Source organism: Aethalodelphis obliquidens, unplaced genomic scaffold (genome assembly GCF_003676395.1).
Source record: "Aethalodelphis obliquidens isolate GAN/ISIS:26980383/991018 unplaced genomic scaffold, ASM367639v1 scaffold28, whole genome shotgun sequence".
Classification (NCBI taxonomy): Eukaryota; Metazoa; Chordata; class Mammalia; order Artiodactyla; family Delphinidae; genus Aethalodelphis; species Aethalodelphis obliquidens.
In genome coordinates this window covers 7,583,662-7,607,113 of record NW_020837972.1, presented here as the reverse complement: position 1 = coordinate 7,607,113, position 23,452 = coordinate 7,583,662, and the positions used below count along the sequence as shown (strand labels likewise).

Below are 23,452 nucleotides of genomic sequence, written 5' to 3'. Positions count from 1 at the left end.
TTAATCAGCACAGCCTACCTTCAAGTTATATGGCAGTACTGCATATATAATATTAAAACCTGATAACAGTGTACATTTATTCCCCCTCAACCTTTGTACTATTACTACCATGCATTTTATTTTTACATGTTATGCTATGAATGCCATACTATATTATTATTTTTGTTCATACAATTATCTTTTAAGGAGTTTTAAATAATAAGGGGGAAAAAACCCTTTTATATTTATCACTGTAGTCACCATTTCTTTTTCTTTTCTTTTTTTTTTTGGCTATGTCCTGCATGGCTTGCAGGATCTTAGTTCCCTGGCCAGGGACTGAACCCAGGCCAGAGCAGTGAAAGCACTGAGCAAGCCCTAACCTCTGGACTGCCAGGGAGCTCCCATGTAGGCGTCATTTCTGGTGATCTTCATTCCTTTGTGTAGACCCAGACTTCCAACTGGTACCACTTTTAATCTGCTTGAAGTACTTCCTTTAACACTTCTTGTGGTGCAAGTTGGTTGGTGAAGAATTCTTTCAGGTTTTGTGTGTCTTAAAACATCTTTATTTTTTCTTTTCTTTTGGAAGATACATTTGCCATAGAATTCTATGTTGACAGTTTTTCTTTCTGTACTTTAAAGCTGTTGTTCCACTGTCTTCTCACTTATATTGTTTTCAGTGAGAAATCGGATTCCCTCCCACCTCCCATCCCCCCTCACCCCCTCAGCTGCTTTTTGGATTTTTTTAATCACTGGTTTTGAGCAATTTGATTATGATGTGCCTTGGTGTAGTTTTCTTCACGGTTCCTGTGCTATGGGTTTACTGAATCTGTGGGTTATAGTTTTCTTCAAGTTTGGAAAAATTTTGGCCATTCATTCTTCAAGCATTTTTCAGTCCCCCTCTTTCTTCTCTTCCTTTCAAGGATCCCAATTACCATATTAGGCCACTGGAGATTGCTCTTTGATTTCCAATGATAGCTCAATGACACTTTTCATTAAAAAAATTATTTTTTCTTCTCTAATTCTCTTTGGATAGTTTTTATTGCTGTGCCTTCAAGTTCATTAATCTTTTCTTCTGTAATGTCTAACTGCTCTTAATCTAACCCTACGTATTTTTGATCTCAGACATTGTTGTCTTCATGTCCAGAAGTTTGATTTGGGTATTTAAAAATATCTTCTATGTACCTACCTAACTTCTTGTACATATGGAATATATTACCATGGGTCACTATTACACAAAACAGAAATCTGGCTAAATGAGGTTGTGAGGCCCCATATATTTGCTCAAACATGGAAGATACATGCATTCCAGCTTTATAAAATGACATCCTGGACCTAAGTTTAGCAGATCCCAGGCTTCTATGACTGTGGTCTAGTAATGGTTACCCACACTGCATAGCTGACAGCAAACTTAAGCTGTTAAACAGAGCCTCTGTAGAAGACCCTGCCTCCTGATCTATCCAGGGACCATTGTGAGTTATGGGCCTTTATCCCAACTTACTTGGCAATCTTTATTAACTCTCCAGATATGAAATTGCTTGGCTGGACCTAGAACAGCCTGTTCCATCTTCATAGAAGACTACCCTTCAATGCCCCAACCCCTGCCATCACAACCCTATTGTTATTACTATGCAATAACATAAAATATGATATTTATACATCATAATGTTATTACTAGATATTCCATCCAGATTGTATCTTAGCTATCTGCTTAACAAACAGCAAGTCTAGGTTACTGAAATCAATGTTTATATGGTAACAAAAAGATTGAGCTATGGCGGTTCCATCACAGACAACCATTTACCTTACGGAAAAAGCCATCTAAATTATAGCATATTATTTGCTATTTTCAGTTTGTCTTTTCACCAACTATAACTAAACAGGAAAAAGTTACGGGTGTCAGTTGTAGGAGGCAGACAAATTTCCAATTATCGATGCTCATACAGACCTACATTAAGAACCTACTACTAAGAATCCAAGTAGAAGAGATGGTCTTCTGACTATGCAGCCGTGGATTAAAATATTTTTAATAGTTAACCTTTATTGAGCTTATACTTTCAGGCACTATGCTAGGAGCTCTGCAATCAATATTTCTTTTGATTCATAGAATAACTATAATTAAAAATGTGACTGCATTTGGAGACAGAGTCTTCAGAGAGAGAATTAAATTAAAATGGGGTTGTTAAGGTGGACCCTAATCCAATATGACTGCTGTCCTTATAAGAAGAGGAGATTAAGACAGAGAGAGAGACAGATACACTAGACACATGCACACACAGAGAAAAGACCACAGGAAGGGCACCATCTACATGTGAAGATGGTCATCTATAAGCCATTTCAGAATGAAACCAACTCTGCCAATACCTCAATCTTGGACTTCTAGCCTCCAGAACTGTGAGGAAGTAAATTTCTGCTGTTTAAGTCACCCAGTCTGTGGCACTTTGTTATGGTAGCCCTCGCAAACTATACAGAGATGCTCTATTATTATCCCTATAGTAAGGAAACCAAGGTTCTTATTATACCACTCTGCCTTGGCTGTATCATCTCCCCTTACAAAACAACCAAAGTTCTATATTTTTTATGAAAAAGTAATATGTATGATTATTAAAAACTCAAACAATACAGAATGGTACAAAAGACTCCTATAATCGGGACTTCCCTGGTGGCGCAGTGGTTGAGAGTCCGCCTGCCGATGCAGGGGACACGGGTTCGTGCCCCTGTCCGGGAGGATCCCACATGCCGCGGAGCGGCTGGGCCCGTGAGCCATGGCCGCTGGGCCTGCGTGTCCGGAGCCTGTGCTCCGCAACGGGAGAGGCCACAACAGTGAGAGGCCCACGTACCGCCAAAAAAAAAAAAAAAAAAGACTCCTATAATCCCTATCTCCAGAGATATATATGTTTGGTATATATTTTGCCTTTTAAAAAAATGAGGATTAATATGTCATCTCACAAGTTAATTTTCATTCAGTAGTATGCCAAGACTACCTTTCCACATCAATACATACAACTCCTTTTCATTTAAAAACAACAAAAAAAGCTAAGACTATTTCTCCTTGGGTTAACTTGATCTGACATTATTTTTGGATGAACTGCATATATCCTGCCTTATTAGAAAGAAACAGTAAGAAAAGCAACCTTTTACAAGCAGATGATATGGTTTGATCTTGATGGGTGGGGTATAACCCGACAACTGAGCCTGCTAGATAAGTAGTGTCAGAAAGAATGACAACTGATCAACATTTTTCAAATTTAAGTTGATGTATAAGTATAAACCCCAGGGTGCATTTTTTGGTCACTTTGATGTACATTTAACAAGTAGTTTATCACAGACAGTACATCAGGAAGTAGTTTAACATTCTCTGAGTGCTTTAATAAGGTTTTATTGTGGCTGAGATCTGGTTATATTTGCTCCAAATTTTTTTCAGGCTAAAACTAATTCAGTTGTATTGTAAGGAACAGAACTTTAGGAAATCAACTATTAGTATCTTTAGGTACTAGACTGGATTATACAGGGTTTTCTGAGAAAGTCCTAGGCCCATGAGAACTTCCACTGCTTGTTGAGGACAAGGGGAAATATGGGCTTATAGTTAGGCCATTTTATGTTCCTTGGTTGTGATAAAAATGCAAATGTGCTGTAAGAACTGTTAAGACAAAGAGGTCTGTATTCAGCCAGCCACGGAGTACACATCTGGACCGCTGCCCACATTTATCAAGAAATCAATATTCAGGAATAATCAGTTGAAGAATTAATAACCCATTAATTTCTCCAGGTATTGTACAATGTAACATTAGAGTAAGCTAGCAATCTAGACCACAGCTTTCTGTTGCTGGCTGTGTCTCCCCAGTTTTGGCAAAATTGCTTTTGCTGAAATCTATTTTCACAAAATGCTACCAGCTTATATTGAAGGATACTATAATTCATTCAACAAACAATGAATGCCTATTATGGATGCTATGAAATTCAATGTTGCATCCTCTTTTCTGAGGGTCTTTGGGATAAAGGTCTGTCTGATCTTAAGACCAAGAATAATTGCAATTCACCTGAACAACTGGGTTCTTTTTATTCAAGGATATTGTAAAGTTTTTCTTTCTTTCTACTGAAGGTTGGCTGCTAGAAAGCTTACTGTGGTGTCCGTAGACCACCAGTAGTAAGGGTGCTGGCCAATATGGTATACATTTTTAGACTTATTTTTGGCTCTACTTTGACTCCACCCATACTTTTCTTTGGCCCCATTTTAATTTACCTTATCTCATCACAACTTGTAAAACTTAATAAATGGTCTGAAATCCTTTTGGACAGGGCAGAGCAAAAATAAACAACTGCAGGAAGCAAAATGGAGCTGAGAACACATTTACTGAAAGTTATACTTGTTCATCTGTTTGAATTCTGATAACGGAGTACAACTGTGAATATTGGAGGAGAAAGGAAAATTTAAATTTTTTATTTTAATATTTTAATTTAAGAGTACCATGTTTTTTGATCATTTCAGTTTTGGAAGCAAGCACAATGAAGGGGGAGAATTCACTTGGTCAAGATAAACACTATATGGCTGAACTTGGCTTTACACTAAATGTGTGTTCCTAGAAAAGTTACAGTGATTTTTATAAATGGAACACTGAAAAAGGAACTGATAAAACTGTTAAATATATCAAGGAACTTATCCATATACATATTTACAATGTACATAACCATTCCCTACATTATCTAATAAATTCAGATCTGTATGTTTTCTTAAAGTAGGACAGGTTATGAGAGGGCAAAAAGAACAATTCAAAAGATAAGCATATCACATCAGTGTGTGATAAACACATCATGACATTCGTGAACTATAGTCAGACTTATTTTGGTTAACCTGATCTAACTTAATTACATGCATTTAGTATGAAGGGCAACACAATTATAAAGTGCATTTCTTATCATCTCTGCGGTCTTATTAACCTGATGACTTTGTCTTCCTAGAGTAGGTTTGCGTATAAGCAAATAAACTATCCTCACCATTAAAGAAAGCACAGGTATGTGCTTGCCTTAAAAAAAAGGTAGCAGTTACTCTATAAAAGTTCCATTATTCCTTTATATAGCAACTTCACATATACAGAGATATATGTATTATAATTATATATTATCTATTTGTCTATTGATCATAAAGTATATCTTCCTTTTGATTTCCTTTTACATCTACGTCATTTTTAAAAAATTTAATTTATTTATTTTTGGCTGCATTGGGTCTTCGTTGCTACGTGTGGGCTTTCTCTACTTGTGGCAAGGGGGGGGCTACTCTTCATTGCGGTGCACGGGCTTCTCATTGTGGTGGCTTCTCTAGTTGCGGAGCATGGGCTCTAGGCACGCGGGCTTCAGTAGCTGTGGCACCCCGGCTCAGTAGTTGTGGTTCGCAGGCTCTAGAGCGCAGGCTCAGTAGTTGTGGTGCACGGCTTAGTTGCTCTGCAGCATGTGGGATCTTCCCAGACCAGGGCTCGAACCCGTGTCCCCTGCATTGGCAGGCGGATTCTAAACCACTGCGCCACCAGGGAAGTCCCTACATCTACTTCCAAACTGTTATTTTTTTGTCTGTGATTCCTGATGGGACAGAACTTAAGTGTCCTGACAGTAATAAGCTGCCTAAGAAATTCTAAACCATCCTCACATTGTGATTCTTGGGTCCATATGCCCATCAGGACAGTCCCGTTCTCCTCCTCTCTCCCCTCCATTAATGTTCTCCTGTTGATTTGTCAAAGGCTTTGGGGACATACATATTAGATGAGTAATTATGCTATTTTTTTCCTGAGCAGCTGGAAAGATTAAGGAGAGACAGGTGTCATCTTTAAGTAATATAGGAAGTCCAGCTAGCAAAGCTCAGCCAAGGGATGGCGAACGTTAAGGGTTCCTAAATCAAGGATTTGTTCTGGGCTTTAGAATCTCATTTTGTTTGGCACAGTTTTCCCCTCTGTACTTTGAAATGTGAAAGCCTGGGGGTAAATAATCAGTACAATTCACAAATCTTTTATCCTGTATTTTATGATTTTCTCCATGTCATCCCAGCTCTAAACAAATGGAATAATTTAAATGAGCAAATAATATATTTTTATGGTCCCAAATCAGAGGAGATAAGAACATATTAATATTTGGCTAGGCATTTGGAGGGGCAATAGGGATAGGGCTAAGCAAATTCAAGAAGCATTTTTTTGTGCATGTCCTATATGGAATGGAGCATGAAAGTGAATCATGGAAGCCAAGGGAGGAGAAATTTGCAATAGTAAGTGGTGGTAAACCATCAAGGTTTATCAAGGATGAGGATTGAGGGGAAACTTTTTTGATTTAGCAAAAAGGGAAACTCTGAGAACTTCAGGAGAACTTCAACAGAGTTGTAAAAGTTAAATAACATATCAGTGAATGGGTCCGTAAAATGCTACCAGCAATGAAGAACCAACAACTGAGTGTTAGGTAAGAGTTTATCAAAGTGTGTTGTGTAGGTCACCTGAATGAGGTGCTGGGCCCCCATCCTAAGCCTACTGAACAATCTTCCCCAGGTGATTTTTATGCACAATAAGGTCTGAGAACCACTGATGAAGAAAAAAAATCATCAAAAAGGGGTTTTAAAGAAAGCTTCTCATTCCTTCTGACTTTACTACCAGATCAATTTATTTGCTTCATATTTAAAATTTTATTATTGTTCTCAATAGCCAGCAGCAGTAAAGTACTGCTTGAGTTTGAATCCCAGCTCCATCACTTATTACTTGGGTAAGCTACTTAACATTTCTGGGCCCTAGTTTCCTCATTTATAAAATGGGAATAACAATACCTATCCTGTTGAATTGATGTGAGGATTAGTGAGACTTTATGTAAAACACTTAGCACTGTACTTGGTACATAAATGTTCAGTAAAATGTCAGCTATTTTCTTCATCAGGTTTCTTTAATATAGTCAAGGTCTGAGTAAAAAAAAAATTAAAATAGCCAATAAAAATCATACATCTCTACCCAATCCCCTCAGAGTAAGAAACAGAAGTCACTCACAACAATTGAGAGGCATCTAAGCTGGTAGAAGTGGTAGAAGTCAGAGAGCAAGATAATTGGGAAGCATCATTCAGCACCCTAGGGTACCCAACTGGCTGTGTCTTAATGAAGAACTCCCTTAAGTATTTTCATCAAGGAATCCACAACCAAATAAGTAACAGGTCAGTTCTTCATCTAGCTATCCCTTGTTTACATTAAAGCAAGAATCAAGGAAATTAACCTGATACCAGTTTTACCTCACTGACTACTGCAATTTTCATTTTGTTACCACAAAGAGATATTTTTGATAAGAGGCATTCCTAAAAGCCCCCACGTGATCACAGGTCAATGAGTAAAAAGAAACTATCAGCTGAACTACAATATTTGACAAGTTTTGACCTATCAAAACAGTAATTTCAGTATGGTTTGTTTATTAAATACTTAGATGTGAAAATCTGTTGTAAAACTATTTGGTTAAGTACTACTAAAACAATACACTTACAAATCACTCTGGAAAACTTAAAGAGAGAGTGTATTACAAATCAGAATATAGTTAACACTATGCCACTACTGTTATAAATTATAGTTAAAGTACTCATAATTAATGAAATACCAACTTTCAAGGTATGGGTTCACAGAGGTTAAGTTACTTGCCCCAAATTAAACAGTGGCAAGAGCCAAACTAGAACCAATATCAGTCTCTTAACAAATTGTGTCTGCTTTGTGTATCAAGTTTCCATGAAAAATCTGCTTTTCTTAGAGCTTCCCATCTCAAAAATGGCACCATCACTGGGGGTCCAGCTGTTTCAGGCCATAAACCTTGGAGTCACCCTTGACTCTTCTCTCTCACACGCTATATCCATTCCATCAGCAATCCTGTCCTAAATCCGCTGATATCTCACTCCACCATTATTAGCTTAGTTAAAGCACCATCATTTTTTGCCTATACTAGGGCAGCAGTCTCCCATGTTTCCCTTATTTCACTCTTCCCTCTTACTCAACAATCTATTTCCCATACAGAACCTAGACCAACCTTTCTAAAACACAAACCAGATAATATCACTCCCTGCTCTCAACACTCTGTTGTAGGTTGATTTTTCCAACTGCATATGGAACATTCTCCAGGACACATCATATGCTAGGCCATAAAACAAGTCGCAAATATTTAAAAGGATTGAAGCCATAAAAAGTATGTCTCTGAGCACAGCAGAACTGAGGCTGATGAAATTCTTTTAAATAACAGAGAGAATTTTGACAAATTCCAATTATTAGGAAAGTAAGCCACACATTTAAAAAGAACCCATAGGTCAAGGAAAAAAATCACCAGGAAAAATATCTTGAATTGAATGAAATGAAAATACAACATAACAAAATTTATGGGTTGCAGTTAAAGCAGTGTTTAGAGGGAAATTTGTAGCTTTAAAATGCCTATGTTAAAAAAGAAGAAAGGAGGCTTCCCTGGTGGCACAGTGGTTGAGAGTCCGCCTGCCGATACAGGGGGACATGGGTTTGTGCCCCGGTCTGGGAAGATCCCACATGCTGTGGAGTGGCTGGGCCTGTGAGCCATGGCTGCTGAGCCTGCGTGTCCAGAGCCTGTGCTCTGCAACGGGAGAGGCCACAGCAGTGAGAGGCCCGCGTACCGCAAAAATAAACAAATTTAAAAAAGAAGAAAGGTTTCAAATCAGAAACTTGAGCTTCTACCTTAAGGATTTAGAAAAAGAAGCAAAAATAAACTCAAAGCAAGCCGAAAGAAGGAAATGACAGACTGGAGTGGAAATCAATGAAAAGCGAAAATAGAAAAAAGAAAAAGAAAAATCAATGAAATCAAAAGTTGGTTCTTTGAAAAGATGAACAAAATTGACAAATCTTTAGCTAGACTAACAAAGAAAAAAAAGACAGAAAACAAATGACTAAAATAGAAAATGGAAGAGGGAACATCACTACTGACGAACAGAAATTAGGAGGAGAAGGAAGGGGGGAGATGGCGTAAGAGTAAGACGCGGAGATCACCTTCCTCCCCACAGATACAACAGAAATACATCTACACGTGGAACAACTCCTACAGAAAACCTACTGAACGCTGGCAGAAGACCTCAGACTTCCCAAAAGGCAAGAAACTCCTCACGTACCTGGGTAGGACAAAAGAAAAAACAGAGACAAAAGAATAGGGACGGGACCTGCACCAGTGGGAGGGAGCTGTGAAGGAGGAAAAGTTTCCACACACTGGGAAGCCCCTTCGTGGGCGGAGACTGCGGGTGGCGGAGCGGGGAAGCTTCGGAGCCACGGAGGAGAGCGCAGCCACCGGGGTGCAGAGGGCAAAGCGGAGAGATTCCCGCACAGAGGATCGGTGCCGACTGGCACTCACCAGCCCGAGAGGCTTGTCTGCTCACCCGCCAGGGCGGTCGGGGCTGGGAGCTAGGGCTTCCGTCGGAGTGCAGGGAGAGGACTGGGGTTGGCAGCGTGAACACAGCCTGCAGGGGGTTAGTGCACCACGGCTAGCCAGGAGGGAGTCCTGGGAAAAGTCTGGAGCTGCCGAAGAGGCAAGAGACTTTTTCTTCCCTCTTTGTTTCCTGGTGCGCTAGGACAGGGGATTAAGAGCGCTGCTTAAAGGAGCTCCAGAGACGGGCGCGAGCCGCGGCTAACAGTGCGGACCCCAGAGACGGGCATGAGACACTAAGGCTGCTGCTGCTGCCACCAAGAAGCCTGTGTGCGAGCACAGGTCACTATCCACGCCTCCCTTCCGGGGAGCCTGTGCAGCCGCCACTGCCAGGTTCCCGGGATCCAGGGACAACTTCCCCGGGAAAACACACGGCGCACCTCAGGCTGGTGCAATGTCCCGCCGGCCTCTGCTGCCGCAGGCTCACCCCGCATCCGCACCCCTCCCTCCCCCAGGTCTGAGTGAGCCAGAGTCCCCTAAGCAGCAGCTCCTTTAACCCCGTCCTGTCTGAGCGAAGAACAGACGCCCTCCGGTGACCTACACGCAGAGGCAGGGCCAAATCCAAAGCTGAGCCAAGGGAGCTGTGCGAACAAAGAAGAGAAAGGGAAATCTCTCCCAGCAACCTCAGAAGCAGAGGATTAAAGTTCCACAATCAACCTGATGTACCCTGCATCTGTGGAATACATGAATAGACAACGAATCATCCCAAATTGAGGAGGTGGACTTTGAGAGCAAGATTTATTATTTTTTCCCCTTTTCCTCTTTTTGTGTGTATGTGTATGCTTCTGTGTGAGATTTTGTCTGTATAGCTTTGCTGTCACCATTTGTCCTAGGGTTCTAGATCTGTTTTTGTTTTTTATCTTAAAAATTTTTTTTTCTTAATAATTCTTTTTTACTTTAATAACTTTTTAATTTTATCTTACTTTTTATTTTATCCTGTTTCCTCTTTCTTTCATTTCCTCCTTCCTCCCTCCCTCCCTCCCTTTCTTTCCTTCTACTTTTTCGCCCTTTTATTCTGAGCCGTGTGGATGAAAGGCTCTTGGTGCTGCAGCCAGCAGTCAGTGCTGTGCCTCTGAGGTGGGAGAGCCAACTTCAGGACACTGGTCCACAAGAGACCTCCCAGCTCCACATAATATCAAACGGCAAAAATCTCCCAGAGATCTCCATCTGAACACCAGCACCCAGCTTCACTCAACACCAGCAAGCTACAGTGCTGGACACCCTATGCCAAACAACTAGCAAGACAGGAACACAACCCCACCCATTAGCAGAGAGGCTGCCTAAAATCATAATAAGTCCACAGACACCCCAAAACACACCACCAGACGTGGACCTGCCCACCAGAAAGACAAGATCCAGCCTCATCCACCAGAACACAGGCACTAGTCCCCTCCACCAGGAAGCCTACACAACCCATTGAAACAACTTTAGCCACTGGGGACAGACACCAAAAACAACGGGAACTACGAACCTGCAGCCTGCAAAAAGAAGACCCCAAACACAGTAAGATAAGCAAAATGAGGAGACAGAAAAACACACAGCAGATGAAGGAGCAAGATAAAAACCCACCAGACCTAACAAATGAAGAGGAAATAGGCAGTCTACGTGAAAAAGAATTCAGAATAATGATAGTAAAGATGATCCAAAATCTTGGAAATAGAATAGAGAAAATGCAGGAAACATTTAACAAGGACCTAGAAGAACTAAAGATGAAACAAGCAATGATGAACAACACAATAAATGAAATTAAAAATTCTCTAGATGGGATCAATAGCAGAATAACTGAGGCAGAAGAACGGATAAGTGACCTGGAAGATTAAATAGTGGAAATAACTTCTGCAGAGCAGAATAAAGAAAAAAGAATGAAAAGAACTGAGGACAGTCTCAGAGACCTCTGGGACAACATTAAACGCACCAACATTCGAATTACAGGGGTTCCAGAAGAAGAAGAGAAAAAGAAAGGGACTGAGAAGATATTCGAAGAGATTATAGTTGAAAACTTCCCTAATATGGGAAAGGAAATAGTTCATCAAGTCCAGGAAGCACAGAGAGTCCCATACAGGATAAATCCAAGGAGAAACGCGCCAAGACACATATTAATCAAACTGTCAAAAATTAAATACAAAGAAAACATATTAAAAGCAGCAAGGGAAAAATAACACACAAGGGAATCCCCATAAGGTTAACAGCTGATCTTTCAGCAGAAACTCTGCAAGCCAGAAGGGACTGGCAGGACATATTTAAAGTGATGAAGGAGAAAAACCTACAACCAAGATTACTCTACCCAGCAAGGATCTCATTCAGATTTGATGGAGAAATTAAAACCTTTACAGACAAGCAAAAGCTGAGAGAGTTCAGCACCACCAAACCAGCTTTACAACAAATGCTAAAGGACCTTCTCTAGGCAAGAAACACAAGAGAAGGAAAAGACCTACAATAACAAACCCAAAACAAAATGGGAATAGAACATACATATCGATAATTACCTTAAATGTAAATGAATTAAATGCTCCCACCAAAAGACACAGACTGGCTGAAGGGATACAAAAACAAAACCCATATATATTCTGTCTACAAGAGACCCACTTCAGACCTAGCGACACATACAGACTGAAAGTGAGGGGATGAAAAAAGATATCCCATGCAAATGGAAACCAAAAGAAAGCTGGAGTAGCAATTCTCATATCAGACAAAATAGACTTTAAAATAAAGACTATTAGAAGAGACAAAGAAGGACACTACATAATGATCAAGGGATCGATCCAAGAAGAAGATATAACAATTGTAAATATTTATGCACCCAACATAGGAGCACCTCAATACATAAGGCAAATACTAACAGCCATAGAAGGGGAAATTGACAGTAACACATTCATAGTAGGGGACTTTAACAACCCACTTTCACCAATGGACAGATCATCCAAAATGAAAATAAATAAGGAAACACAAGCTTTAAATGATACATTAAACAAGATGGAGTTAACTGATATTTATAGGACATTCCATCCAAAAACAACAGAAAACACATTCTTCTCAAGTGCTCATGGAACATTCTCCAGGATAGATCATATCTTGGGTCATAAATCAAGCCTTGGTAAATTTAAGAAAATTGAAATTGTATCAAGTATCTTTTCCAACCACGACGCTATGAGACTAGATATCAATTACAAGAAAAGATCTGTAAAAAAATACAAACACATGGAGGCTAAACAATACACTAGTTAATAACGAAGTGATCACTGAAGAAATCAAAGAGAAAATCAAAAAATACCTAGAAACAAATGACAATGGAGACAAGACAACCCAAAACCTATGGGATGCAGCAAAAGCAGTTCTAAGAGGGAAGTTAATAGCAATACAATCCTACCTCAAGAAACAGGAAACATCTTGAATAAACAACCTAATCTTGCACCTAAAGCAATTAGAGAAAGAAGAACAGAAAAACACCAAAGTTAGCAGAAGGAAAGAAATCATAAAGATCAGATCAGAAATAAATGAAAAAGAAATGAAGGAAATGAGAGCAAAGATCAATAAAACTAAAAGCTGGTTCTTTGAGAAGATAAACAAAATTGATAAACCATTAGCCAGACGCATGAAGAAAAAAAGGGAGAAGACTCAAATCAACAGAATTAGAAATGAAAAAGGAGAAGTAACAACTGACACTGCAGAAATACAAAAGATCATGAGAGATTACTACAAGCAACTCTATGCCAATAAAATGGACAACCTGGAAGAAATGGACAAATTCTTAGAAATGCACAACCTGCCGAGACTGAATCAGGAAGACATAGAAAATATGAACAGACCAATCACAAGCACTGAAATTGAAACTGTGATTAAAAATCTTCCAACAAACAAAAGCCCAGGACCAGATGGCTTCACAGGCGAATTCTATCAAACATTTAGAGAAGAGCTAACCCCTATCCTTCTCAAACTCTTCCAAAATATAGCAGAGGGAGGAACACTCCCAAACTCATTCTACGAGGCCACCATCACCCTGATACCAAAACCAGACAAGGATGTCACAAAGAAAGAAAACTACAGGCCAATATCACTGATGAACATAGATGCAAAAATCCTCAACAAAATACTAGCAAACAGAATCCAACAGCACATTAAAAGGATCATATACCATGATCAAGTGGGGTTTATCCTAGGAATGCAAGGATTCTTCAATATATGCAAATCAATCAATGTGATAAACCTTGTTAACAAATTGAAGGAGAAAAACCATATGATCATCTCAATAAATGCAGAAGGAGCTTTTGACAAAATTCAGCATCCATTTATGGTAAAAACCCTCCAGAAAGTAGGCATAGAGGGAACTTACCTCAACATAGTGAAGGCCATATATGACAAACCCACAGCCAACATCGTCCTCAATGGTGAAAAACTGAAAGCATTTCCACTAAGATCAGGAACAAGACTCTCACCACTGTTATTCAACATAGTTTTGGAAGTTTTAGCCACATCAATCCGAGAAGAAAAGGAAATAAAAGGAATCCAAATCAGAAAAGAAGAAGTAAAGCTGTCACTGTTTGCAGATGACATGATACTATACATAGAGAATCCTAAAGATGCTACCAGAAAACTACTAGAGCTAATCAATGAATCTGGTAAAGTAGCAGGATACAAAATTAATGCACAGAAATCTCTGGCATTCCTATAAACTAATGATGAAAAATCTGAAAGTGAAATCAAGAAAACACTCCCATTTACCATTGCAACAAAAAGAATAAAATACCTAGGAATAAACCTACCTAAGGAGACAAAAGACCTGTATGCAGAAAATTATAAGACACTGATGAAAGAAATTAAAGATGATACAAATAGATGGAAAGATATACCATGTTCTTGGATTGGAAGAATCAACATTGTGAAAATGACTCTACTACCCAAAGCAACCTACAGATTCAATGCAATCCCTATCAAACTACCACTGGCATTTTTCACAGAACTAGAACAAAAAATTTCACAATTTGTATGGAAACACAAAAGACCCCGAATGGCCAAAGCAATCTTGAGAAAGAGAAACAGAGCTGGAGGAATCAGGCTCCCTGACTTCAGACTATACTACAGAACTACAGTAATCAAGACAGTATGTTACTGGTACAAAAACAGAAATATAGGTCAATGGAACAAGATAGAAAGCCCAGAGATAAACCCACACACATACAGACACCTTATTTTTGATAAAGGAGGCAGGAATGTACAGTGGAGAAAAGACAGCCTCTTCAATAAGTGGTGCTGGGAAAACTGGACAGCTACATGTAAAGGAATGAAATTAGAACACTCCCTAACACCATACACAAAAATAAACTCAAAATGGATTAAAGACCTAAATGTAAGGCCAGACACTATCAGACTCTTAGAGGAAAACATAGGCAGAACACTCTATGACATAAATCACAGCAAGATCCTTTTTGACCCACCTCCTAGAGAAATGGAAATAAAAACAAAAATAAACAAATGGGACCTAATGAAACTTCAAAGCTTTTGCACAGCAAAGGAAACCATAAACAAGACCAAAAGATAACCCACAGAATGGGAGAAAATATTTGCAAATGAAGCAACTGACAAAGGATTAATCTCCAAAATTTACAAGCAGCTCATGCAGCTCAATAACAAAAACACAAACAACCCAATCCAAAAATGGGCAGAAGACCTAAATAGACATTTCTCCAAAGAAGATATACAGACTGCCAACAAACACATGAAAGAATGCTCAACATCATTAATCATTAGAGAAATGCAAATCAAAACTACAATGAGATATCATCTCACACCAGTCAGAATAGCCATCATCAAAAAATCTAGAAACAATAAATGCTGGAGAGGGTGTGGAGAAAAGGGAACACTCTTGCACTGCTGGTGGGAATGTGAATTGGTACAGCCACTATGGAGAACAGTATGGAGGTTCCTTAAAAATCTACAAATAGAACTACCATATGACCCAGCAATCCCACTACTGGGCATATACCCTGAGAAAACCAAAATTCAGAAAGAGTCATGTACCAAAATGTTCACTGCAGCTCTATTTACAATAGCTAGGAGATGGAAACACTCTAAGTGCCCATCATCGGATGAATGGATAAAGAAGATGTGGCACATATATACAATGGAATATTACTCAGCCATAAAAAGAAACGAAATTGAGCTATTTGTAATGAGGTGGATGGACCCAGACTCTGTCATACAGAGTGAAGTAAGTCAGAAAGAGAAAGACAAATACCATATGCTAACACATATATATGGAATTTAAGAAAAAAAAATGTCATGAAGAACTCAGGGGTAAGACAGGAATAAAGACACAGACCTACTAGAGAATGGACTTGAGGATATGGGGAGGGGGAAGGGTAAGCTGTGACAGAGCGAGAGTGGCATGGACATATATACACTACCAAATGTAAAATAGATAGCTAGTGGGAAGCAGCTGCATAGCACAGGGAGATCAGCTCGGTGCTTTGTGACCACCTAGAGGGGTGGGATAGGGAGGGTGGGAGGGAGGGAGATGCAAGAGGGAAGAGACATGGGAACATATGTTTATGTAGAACTGATTCACTTTGTTATAAAGCAGAAACTAGCACACCACCGTAAAGCAATTATACTCCAATAAAGATGTAAAAAAAAAAAAAAAGAGGAGGAGAAGGAGGAGGAAAGATTAAAGGCAGTCAATTTTTTTTTCCCCAGAAAAAAAAATGTACTTTATCACACACAAAGAATGACAGAAAGCAACGGTAAAATGCTAACATTTGAGGAATCTGGGTAAAGAGTATATGAGAATTTTTTGTACTAATTTTAGAACTTTTATGTCTGAAATTGTTTCAAAATAAATGTTTTAAAGAAATTAAAAATTAAATACGATCAAAAGAAAGCAGGTATAGCAATATTAATGTCAGACAAAATAAAACTCAAAGCAAAAAGCATAAAACAGAAGAAAAAGGGCTACTGGATAATAATTTGAAAATACAGTCTACCAAGATATAATATCATAAACCTTTTTGTACTTAACAAAATAACTTTAAAAATGAATCAACAAAAATGTAAGGGAAAACAGACAAATTCCAATCACTGTTGAATACTTTTAACTATCCTAGAAATTAACAGATAAAATAAAAGGCATTCAGATTTGAAAGGAAGAAGCAAAGCTGTCTTTACTTGCAGGCTGCATTATCCTGCATGTAGGGAACTCCAAGAAATCCATACACAAAAAACTACTAGCACTAATAAATGAGTTCAGCAAAGCTATAGGATACCAGGTTAATATTTTAAAATCATTCATAGTTCTATATACTTAGCAATGAAAAATCTAAAAATAAATCAAGGAAAAATTCCATCAACAATAACATCGAAAATAATAAAATACTTAGGAATAAGTTTAACAGAAGTGGTGCAAACCTTGTACACTGAACATTACAAAACATTACTAAGAAAAATTAAAGATTAGCTAAATAAATGGAGAGATATTCCAGGTCCCTGGATTGAAAGACTCAATATTATTACGATAGCAATTCTCCCCAAACTGTGATCTATAGATACACAATACCTATCAAAATCCCAGAAGAATTTTTGTAGAAACAGACCAGCTGAACCTAAACTTAATATGGAAATACAAAGGATCCATAATAGCCATTATAACCATGTAAATGTAGAGCCATATAAATGTTATCCATAATAACACTTCTGAAAAAGAAAAGAGCTGTAGGACTTACACTACTATATTTCAACATTTACTATAAAAGCAGTAGCAATTGGACTTCCCTGGTGGCGCACTGGTTAAGAATCCACCTGCCAATGCAGTGGACATGGGCTCGACCCCTGGTCCAGGAAGATCCCACATGCCACGGATCAACTAAGTCTGTATGCCACAACTACTGAGCCTGTGATCTAGAGCCTGCGAGCCACAACTACTGAAGCCCATGCACCTAGAGCCCATGCTCCTCAACAAGAGAAGCCACCGCAATGAGAAGCCTGTGCACCACAACAAAGAGTAGCCCCCACTCACCGCAACTAGAGAAAGCCCGCGTGCAGCAATGAGACCCAACACAGCCAAAAATAAATAACTAAAATAAATAAATTTATTAAAAAAATAAAAAAAGAAATGGGGAGTCCCATGACAAATCTTTACACTTATGGAGAACTGATTTTTGACAATGGGTGAAGGACTGTCTTTTCACCAAATGGTGCTGGGACAACTGGATAGTCATATTCATAAAGACGAATTTAGATTTGTACTTCATTTGTATTTCACAAAAATCAACTCAAAATGAATTACAGACTTAAATGTAAAACATAAAAATATAGGAGAAAAACTGTGCTCATGGATAAGGCAAAGAGTTCTCTGGTACACCACCAAAAGCATACTCCACAAGACAAAGAGTTGGTAAGCTGGACTTTATCAAAATAAAATATGTTTACACTTTGAAAGACACTGTTAAGAAAATGAAAAGGCAAGCTAGATACTGGAAGAAAATATTTGCAAATCATGTGACTGAGAGAGAACCTGGATCTAGAATATTTAAAGAACTGTTACAATTTGGTATAAGACAACCCAATTTTATAATGGGCAAAGATTTGAATAGACATTTCACCAAAGAAGAAAAACACATGCCTAACAAGTACATTAAATGATGCTCAACATCTTTTCAACCTGATCTCAGTTAACAGGCAAATGCAATCAAAGCACAATGAGATATTTCATACCCTAGCACTAGAATGGCTATAATAAAAAGATAGTGGGCTTCCCTGGTGGCACAGTGGTTAAGAATCCTCCTGCCAATGCAGGGGACACGGGTTCGAGCCCTGGTCCGGGAAGATCCCACATGCTGCAGAGCAACTAAGCCCATGAGCCACAACTACTGAGGATGCGCTCCAGAGCCCACGAGCCACAACTACTGAGCCCGCATGCCGCAACTACTGAGGCCCATGTGCCTAGAGCCCATGCTCCACAACAAGAGAAGCCACTGCAGTGAAAAGCCCACGCACCACAATGAAGAGTAGCCCCTGCTTACAGCAACTAGAGAAAGCCCGTGTGCAGCAATGAAGACCCAATGCAGCCAAAAATAATAAATAAAATAAAATTTAAAAATAAAAATAGATAGTAACATGTGTTTTAAAAAGCCCTTACCAGCTACTGAACTGTATGCTTAGAAATGGGTTAAAATATTAAATTTTATGTTATGTATATTTTACCGCACACACACACAAAGCCTTTACCAATTCGTTAAAAAAAAAAAAGATGAATAAAGCAGGAAAAACCAAAGCCAAACCCCCCCAAATCTTCCATCTTTAGATGGCTTCTCTGGTGATTTCTATCAAATATTTAAAAAAGAAGTAACACAATTTCACGTAATCTTTTCCAGAAAACAGAAGAGGAGGAAATACTTGCAAATTTACTTAAAATGAGGTAAATTTAAATGTATAATTAAAGGCATCATGATTTACTTTTTGCAGAAAGTGCATTACTAAAGTATAAAAGACATAAAGTATTGGACCACAAGTCTTAAGAACTGGGTTCCAATCCAGATTTTGTTACCAACTAGTTGTATAATCTTTAGCAAGTTACCTCATCTTGTTGGGCCTCGGTTTCCTCATTTGTAAAATAAGGAGAAGTACCAGAGAAATCCTTTCCATCCACATAGTATAATTCTATGGTATATTTATTACATAAAATTTTGTTTAAAACTTGCCCAATTCTAAGTTGGTATAACCCTTCTGGAAAACAACATGGCAATATGTAGTAAGAGCCAGTTCATACACTTTGGAGAAGTTTTTCAATTTCTGGATATTTATCTTAGGGATATTTTTCAGCCAAAGCAAAAGAATACATAAAAAGATGGTCACTTTAACAACTCACATGTCCAAAAAGAGTGGAATAAGATAGTAATACAAAGAAATATCAAATTACTAAAAATTAGTATGAAGATAATGAAAAATATTTTTGTTAGATAATAATCAGAATATAAATGATTTAAAATATAAAAATGTACACAGTATATAAGTATGTGCCAAAGAAAATGTCATATGAGCTAATGAAAGGAGTATTAGAGTTGTGAGTCCAAAGGTTTTTTTTTAATCATAAAGAGTTTTTTTTTTTTTTTTTTCTTTTTGCGTTACGCGGGCCTCTCACTGTTGTGGCCTCTCCCATCGTGGAGCACAGGCTCTGGACGCGCAGGCTCAGCGGCCATGGCTCACAGGCCCAGCCACTCCGCAGCATGTGGGATCTTCCCAGACTGGGGCATGAACCCATGTCCCCTGCATCGGCAGGCGGACTCTCAACCACTGCGTCACCAGGGAAGCCCTAAAGACTTTTGAAATGTTGAAACATTATATACTCAAAAAGAAAAAAACAAAAACTTGTCCAAAGGATAGAGATACAAAATATCAGGATTATGTTGATGAGGTTCTAAATTGCCCTGGCTTGACTAATGCTTCCTAAGAGTGGTTATGAACCTAGGGCTCCCAGCTGAAGTCTCAATGATTAAAACTTTTATCAATTGATACTGGAATTATCAACAGTATTTTACTTGTCCTACTCAGTGTTGAGATAAAGCCTGGAAGTCTTATGATTTTACCAAATACCCATTAAAATCCAGATATAATACTGGAGAGTTCAAAATCCTTATGCCTGATTATTTCATTTATCACTGTTGCTCCCTTTCAAGTTCTCAATTTAAAATTTCTCAGGCAGCCTTCATTTTTAAATGTATCAGCCACAAAACTATTTGAGTTATACAACCACCAAATTTCCTCTAAAGTAAGAATAGTGAAAAGAAGGGAGTATCTAGCTTCCTGATTTTCCTTTGTATTTCTATAGCTGTTTGCTAGGATGGGAACTTCGAGAAGGTCAGCAGAGAGAATACTTGGTAAATGCTACCGTGCACAATCCTCATAAAAGTAGGTGGAACCATATGAAATTATTTGTGTAGATCAAAAATTTGACTATCAGCAGTCTCATATGGCTCAACGTAGGTCAGTGCCTTTTTTTTAATTAAGAAAAACTTTATGTCCCCTTTGAGACTGTAGAATCACTGTCAAGGACTCTCCTTAACCCTCTCAATGAGTGTATTTACGTGAATCCTTTTTTTCAGAACCAGAATTTAAGCAATTAGTTTTTGCTTGTTTGCATTAAAATGCCAAAGCCATAAGCAAAACCAAGAAGTGTTTTAACAGAAGCCAACCAAAGAATAAATATCAGAATTATCCTATTCAACTCAATTCCTGTCAAAGTCATGTTTTTCCTCACAGAAGCAATAAGTTTTGGTGCCAACATTTTCAGAGCAACGCTTCTTCCACTTCCAACAGAAATCAATCCCATTTTGAGAGCAGCTTACCTGAAACTACCATAGACTATAAGTAGAATGGAAATCAGAAATGTAGACACTTGACTGGAATCCACCAGGGAATAGGCCCTAGAGAAATAAGAGGAAAAAAATTTTAATCACATGGCAGCAAGTCCTCATGGAGTTTACAGTCTGATGGATTTTTATAAACCCCACTAAGTTTTATTTTTGTCTTTAGGAAGGAAAACAGGTATAAATTAGCATTAACAAAATACATAATTAAAACACAGATCTGCTACCTTAACATAAAGAGTAATGCATAGCTTCACAGCTATTATTAGTTAACATTCACAGGATGTTAAATGACATTAATGTAAAAAATGCCATCCCCATATGATAGGCAATATGTGCTTCCACTCCCAAGTTAAAAAGTACCAAAACATCTACCAACTCTGTACACTTGAATTATCAATAGTATTTTACTGGTTTTGCTCAGTAATGGAGTAAAGCCTGTGTCTCTCTCCTGGATTCTAGTTTTATTTTTATAACTGCCTATTGGTTCTCTCCATCTAGGTGTCCCACAGAAGGTTCTTTCAAGTCAACACGTCCAAAACTAAAGTCATTAGTCTTCCCTTCATACCCAAATGTCTTAAGGAATGATATCATGATTCCCTCAGCATTCTCGACACCCTGTTCTCTTACTTCCCAAATGTGACGACAGTCAGTAAGTCTCACAACTTCCACTTCTGCAAATACCCTACTTCTCTCAATCCTACTGCCAATTCCTTAGCTCCCTTCTATGGCTTGACTATCAGAGATCTTTTTTTTGGGGGGGGGGGCACATCACTCGGCTTGTGGGATCTTAGTTTCCGGACCAAGGATCGAACCCAGCCCCCCTGCAGTAGAAGCACAGAGTCCCAGGGAATTCCCAGCACCAAGGAATTCCCAATGTTTGCAAGTCTGTCTTCAGGAATTCACCGTTCACACTATCCATTCATGTTATGGATTTTCCTAAAACAAATTTCTCTTCATTTTTTCCCTCAATAAATATTTAATGATGCTTCTGTGCCTGGCACTCTGCTAGCCCCCAGGGACGTAATAAAAACCAAGACTGTCTTTGTCTTCACCCTGAATGTCTTTTCTAAAGGAATTTAAAAATTAAATTTTGTTCTAAAGCAACGAAAACAAAAAGTTAACATAAGCAAGTGAATATAATTGTTGAAAATGTTATAAATTTTCAACAAGTACAGGGTACCTTGAGAATGTATAATTCTCAAATCTTAGGATTCTACCTAAGAACTAGGGGTGGGGGGGGGCTTCCTTAGGGGGGCAGATGAATGAGAGAGATACAAGACTCAACAAAATAGGATTTGGTGATTGTTTATGAGGCTAAGAGAGGATCCCCAGGTTTCTGCTAAGCAGCTGGTGGATGGCTATACCATTTGGCAAAAAAACAGGAGGAGGAGATTTGAAGTTTTGGATGTGCTGAGGAAACAGCTGGCTATCTGGGTCTAGAGTTCAGAAGCAGCTCTAAGCTAAGGATACATATTGGGAGCTCATAACCTTCCACATGGTAATTGAAGCCACGGGTGTGGGTGAGAAGAGGACCCAGGATGAAAGCCTGAAAATTCAGAAATTTAAAGATCAGAAAGAAGGAGGAGCTGCAAAGAAAACAAAATGAAACAGACAAAGAGGAAGAAAACCCAGGATAGCAGGTAACTGATGAAGTGTCTTCAAAGAGAGCAGCAGGATCACATGAGATGCTGCCTGAACTTAAACTGCTCTACCCCTTACCAGCAGTTAGTTTTCATTTGCGTTAATTACTTTTCTGATGTAATTAATTTTAAAGTGAATTACAGTGAGATTCAGCAGCTTTTCATATAATTAAGGGCCAATAGGCATTTTTTTTAAAAAGCAATTTAAAAGTTTTTCAGACTCCTGATCTATAAAATATGAAAGGAGCCTGTTTTTGTGGGGGGGGCACTTTTCTTTTGATGGTGTTTTATTTAGATGACTTAGCTTTTCTATACCTTTCATGTTCTGAAGCATATTGCCATTCCCTAAAAAGTAGATTAAACATTTAAACTTCCCAAACTCAGTGTCTTAAGGTTTGGTACTATTGTTTTTTTCTTTTGCTATAACTCTCAAATCAATGGAGACCCTCCAGAGACATCACTTAAGACTTCTAGAAGTCTGGGTTGAATTTTGGTTAAACCAGCTCTTCCTCCTCCACAGTTTCTCTATGCTGTGCTCTACTCTGTGTGACTAACCATACTTAGTCACTGACTTTCCTCACAATCTGTTTTTCAAGGTGCAGTCTTGGCCATGTGTTAAATACCTTACGAAGAGGCTGATTAGCACTACCTGTTCTCATCTCCATTTTCTGGCGATAAGCATACTACCCACCCACTGCAGAGCAAAATGCATGGTTTCAGAAAAAATGTTCTGATGTTTCATTTAATGGTTTCTTCTATACTGGACCAGTTTATTTTTCAAATAAATCTGTATCAAGAAAATCTGGTTAAAACTGACTCCTAATATAGTTCATGGTATTTTATAATTTACAGTAAAACTTTTAAAAAAGTTTGAACAACTTTGAAAACTACCAAATATCCCATAATTAGAAGTTCTAATTTATTTCACAGTGTTATTTGAAATTTCATATATTTCAACTCAAACTACCATTATGGAAGTTTTACAAAAAGCCTTTTAACAAAAAGAATTTATTATAAACTACAGAACATGGATTAAAATCAAAGGCCAGGGGC

General features: G+C 38.4%; 1 protein-coding gene across 4 annotated transcripts in view; it reads right to left on the bottom strand.

Moving 5' to 3' along the window:
• Positions 1-23,452, bottom strand: part of SPPL3 (signal peptide peptidase like 3) — a 119,083-nt gene that overhangs the window by 28,109 nt on the left and 67,522 nt on the right. For all 4 annotated transcript variants that reach the window (XM_027124541.1, XM_027124542.1, XM_027124543.1 and 1 more), the window contains exon 2: positions 20,736-20,813. In XM_027124541.1, the coding sequence (XP_026980342.1) occupies positions 20,736-20,813 (78 nt within the window). The remainder of the gene's footprint in view (positions 1-20,735; positions 20,814-23,452) is intronic.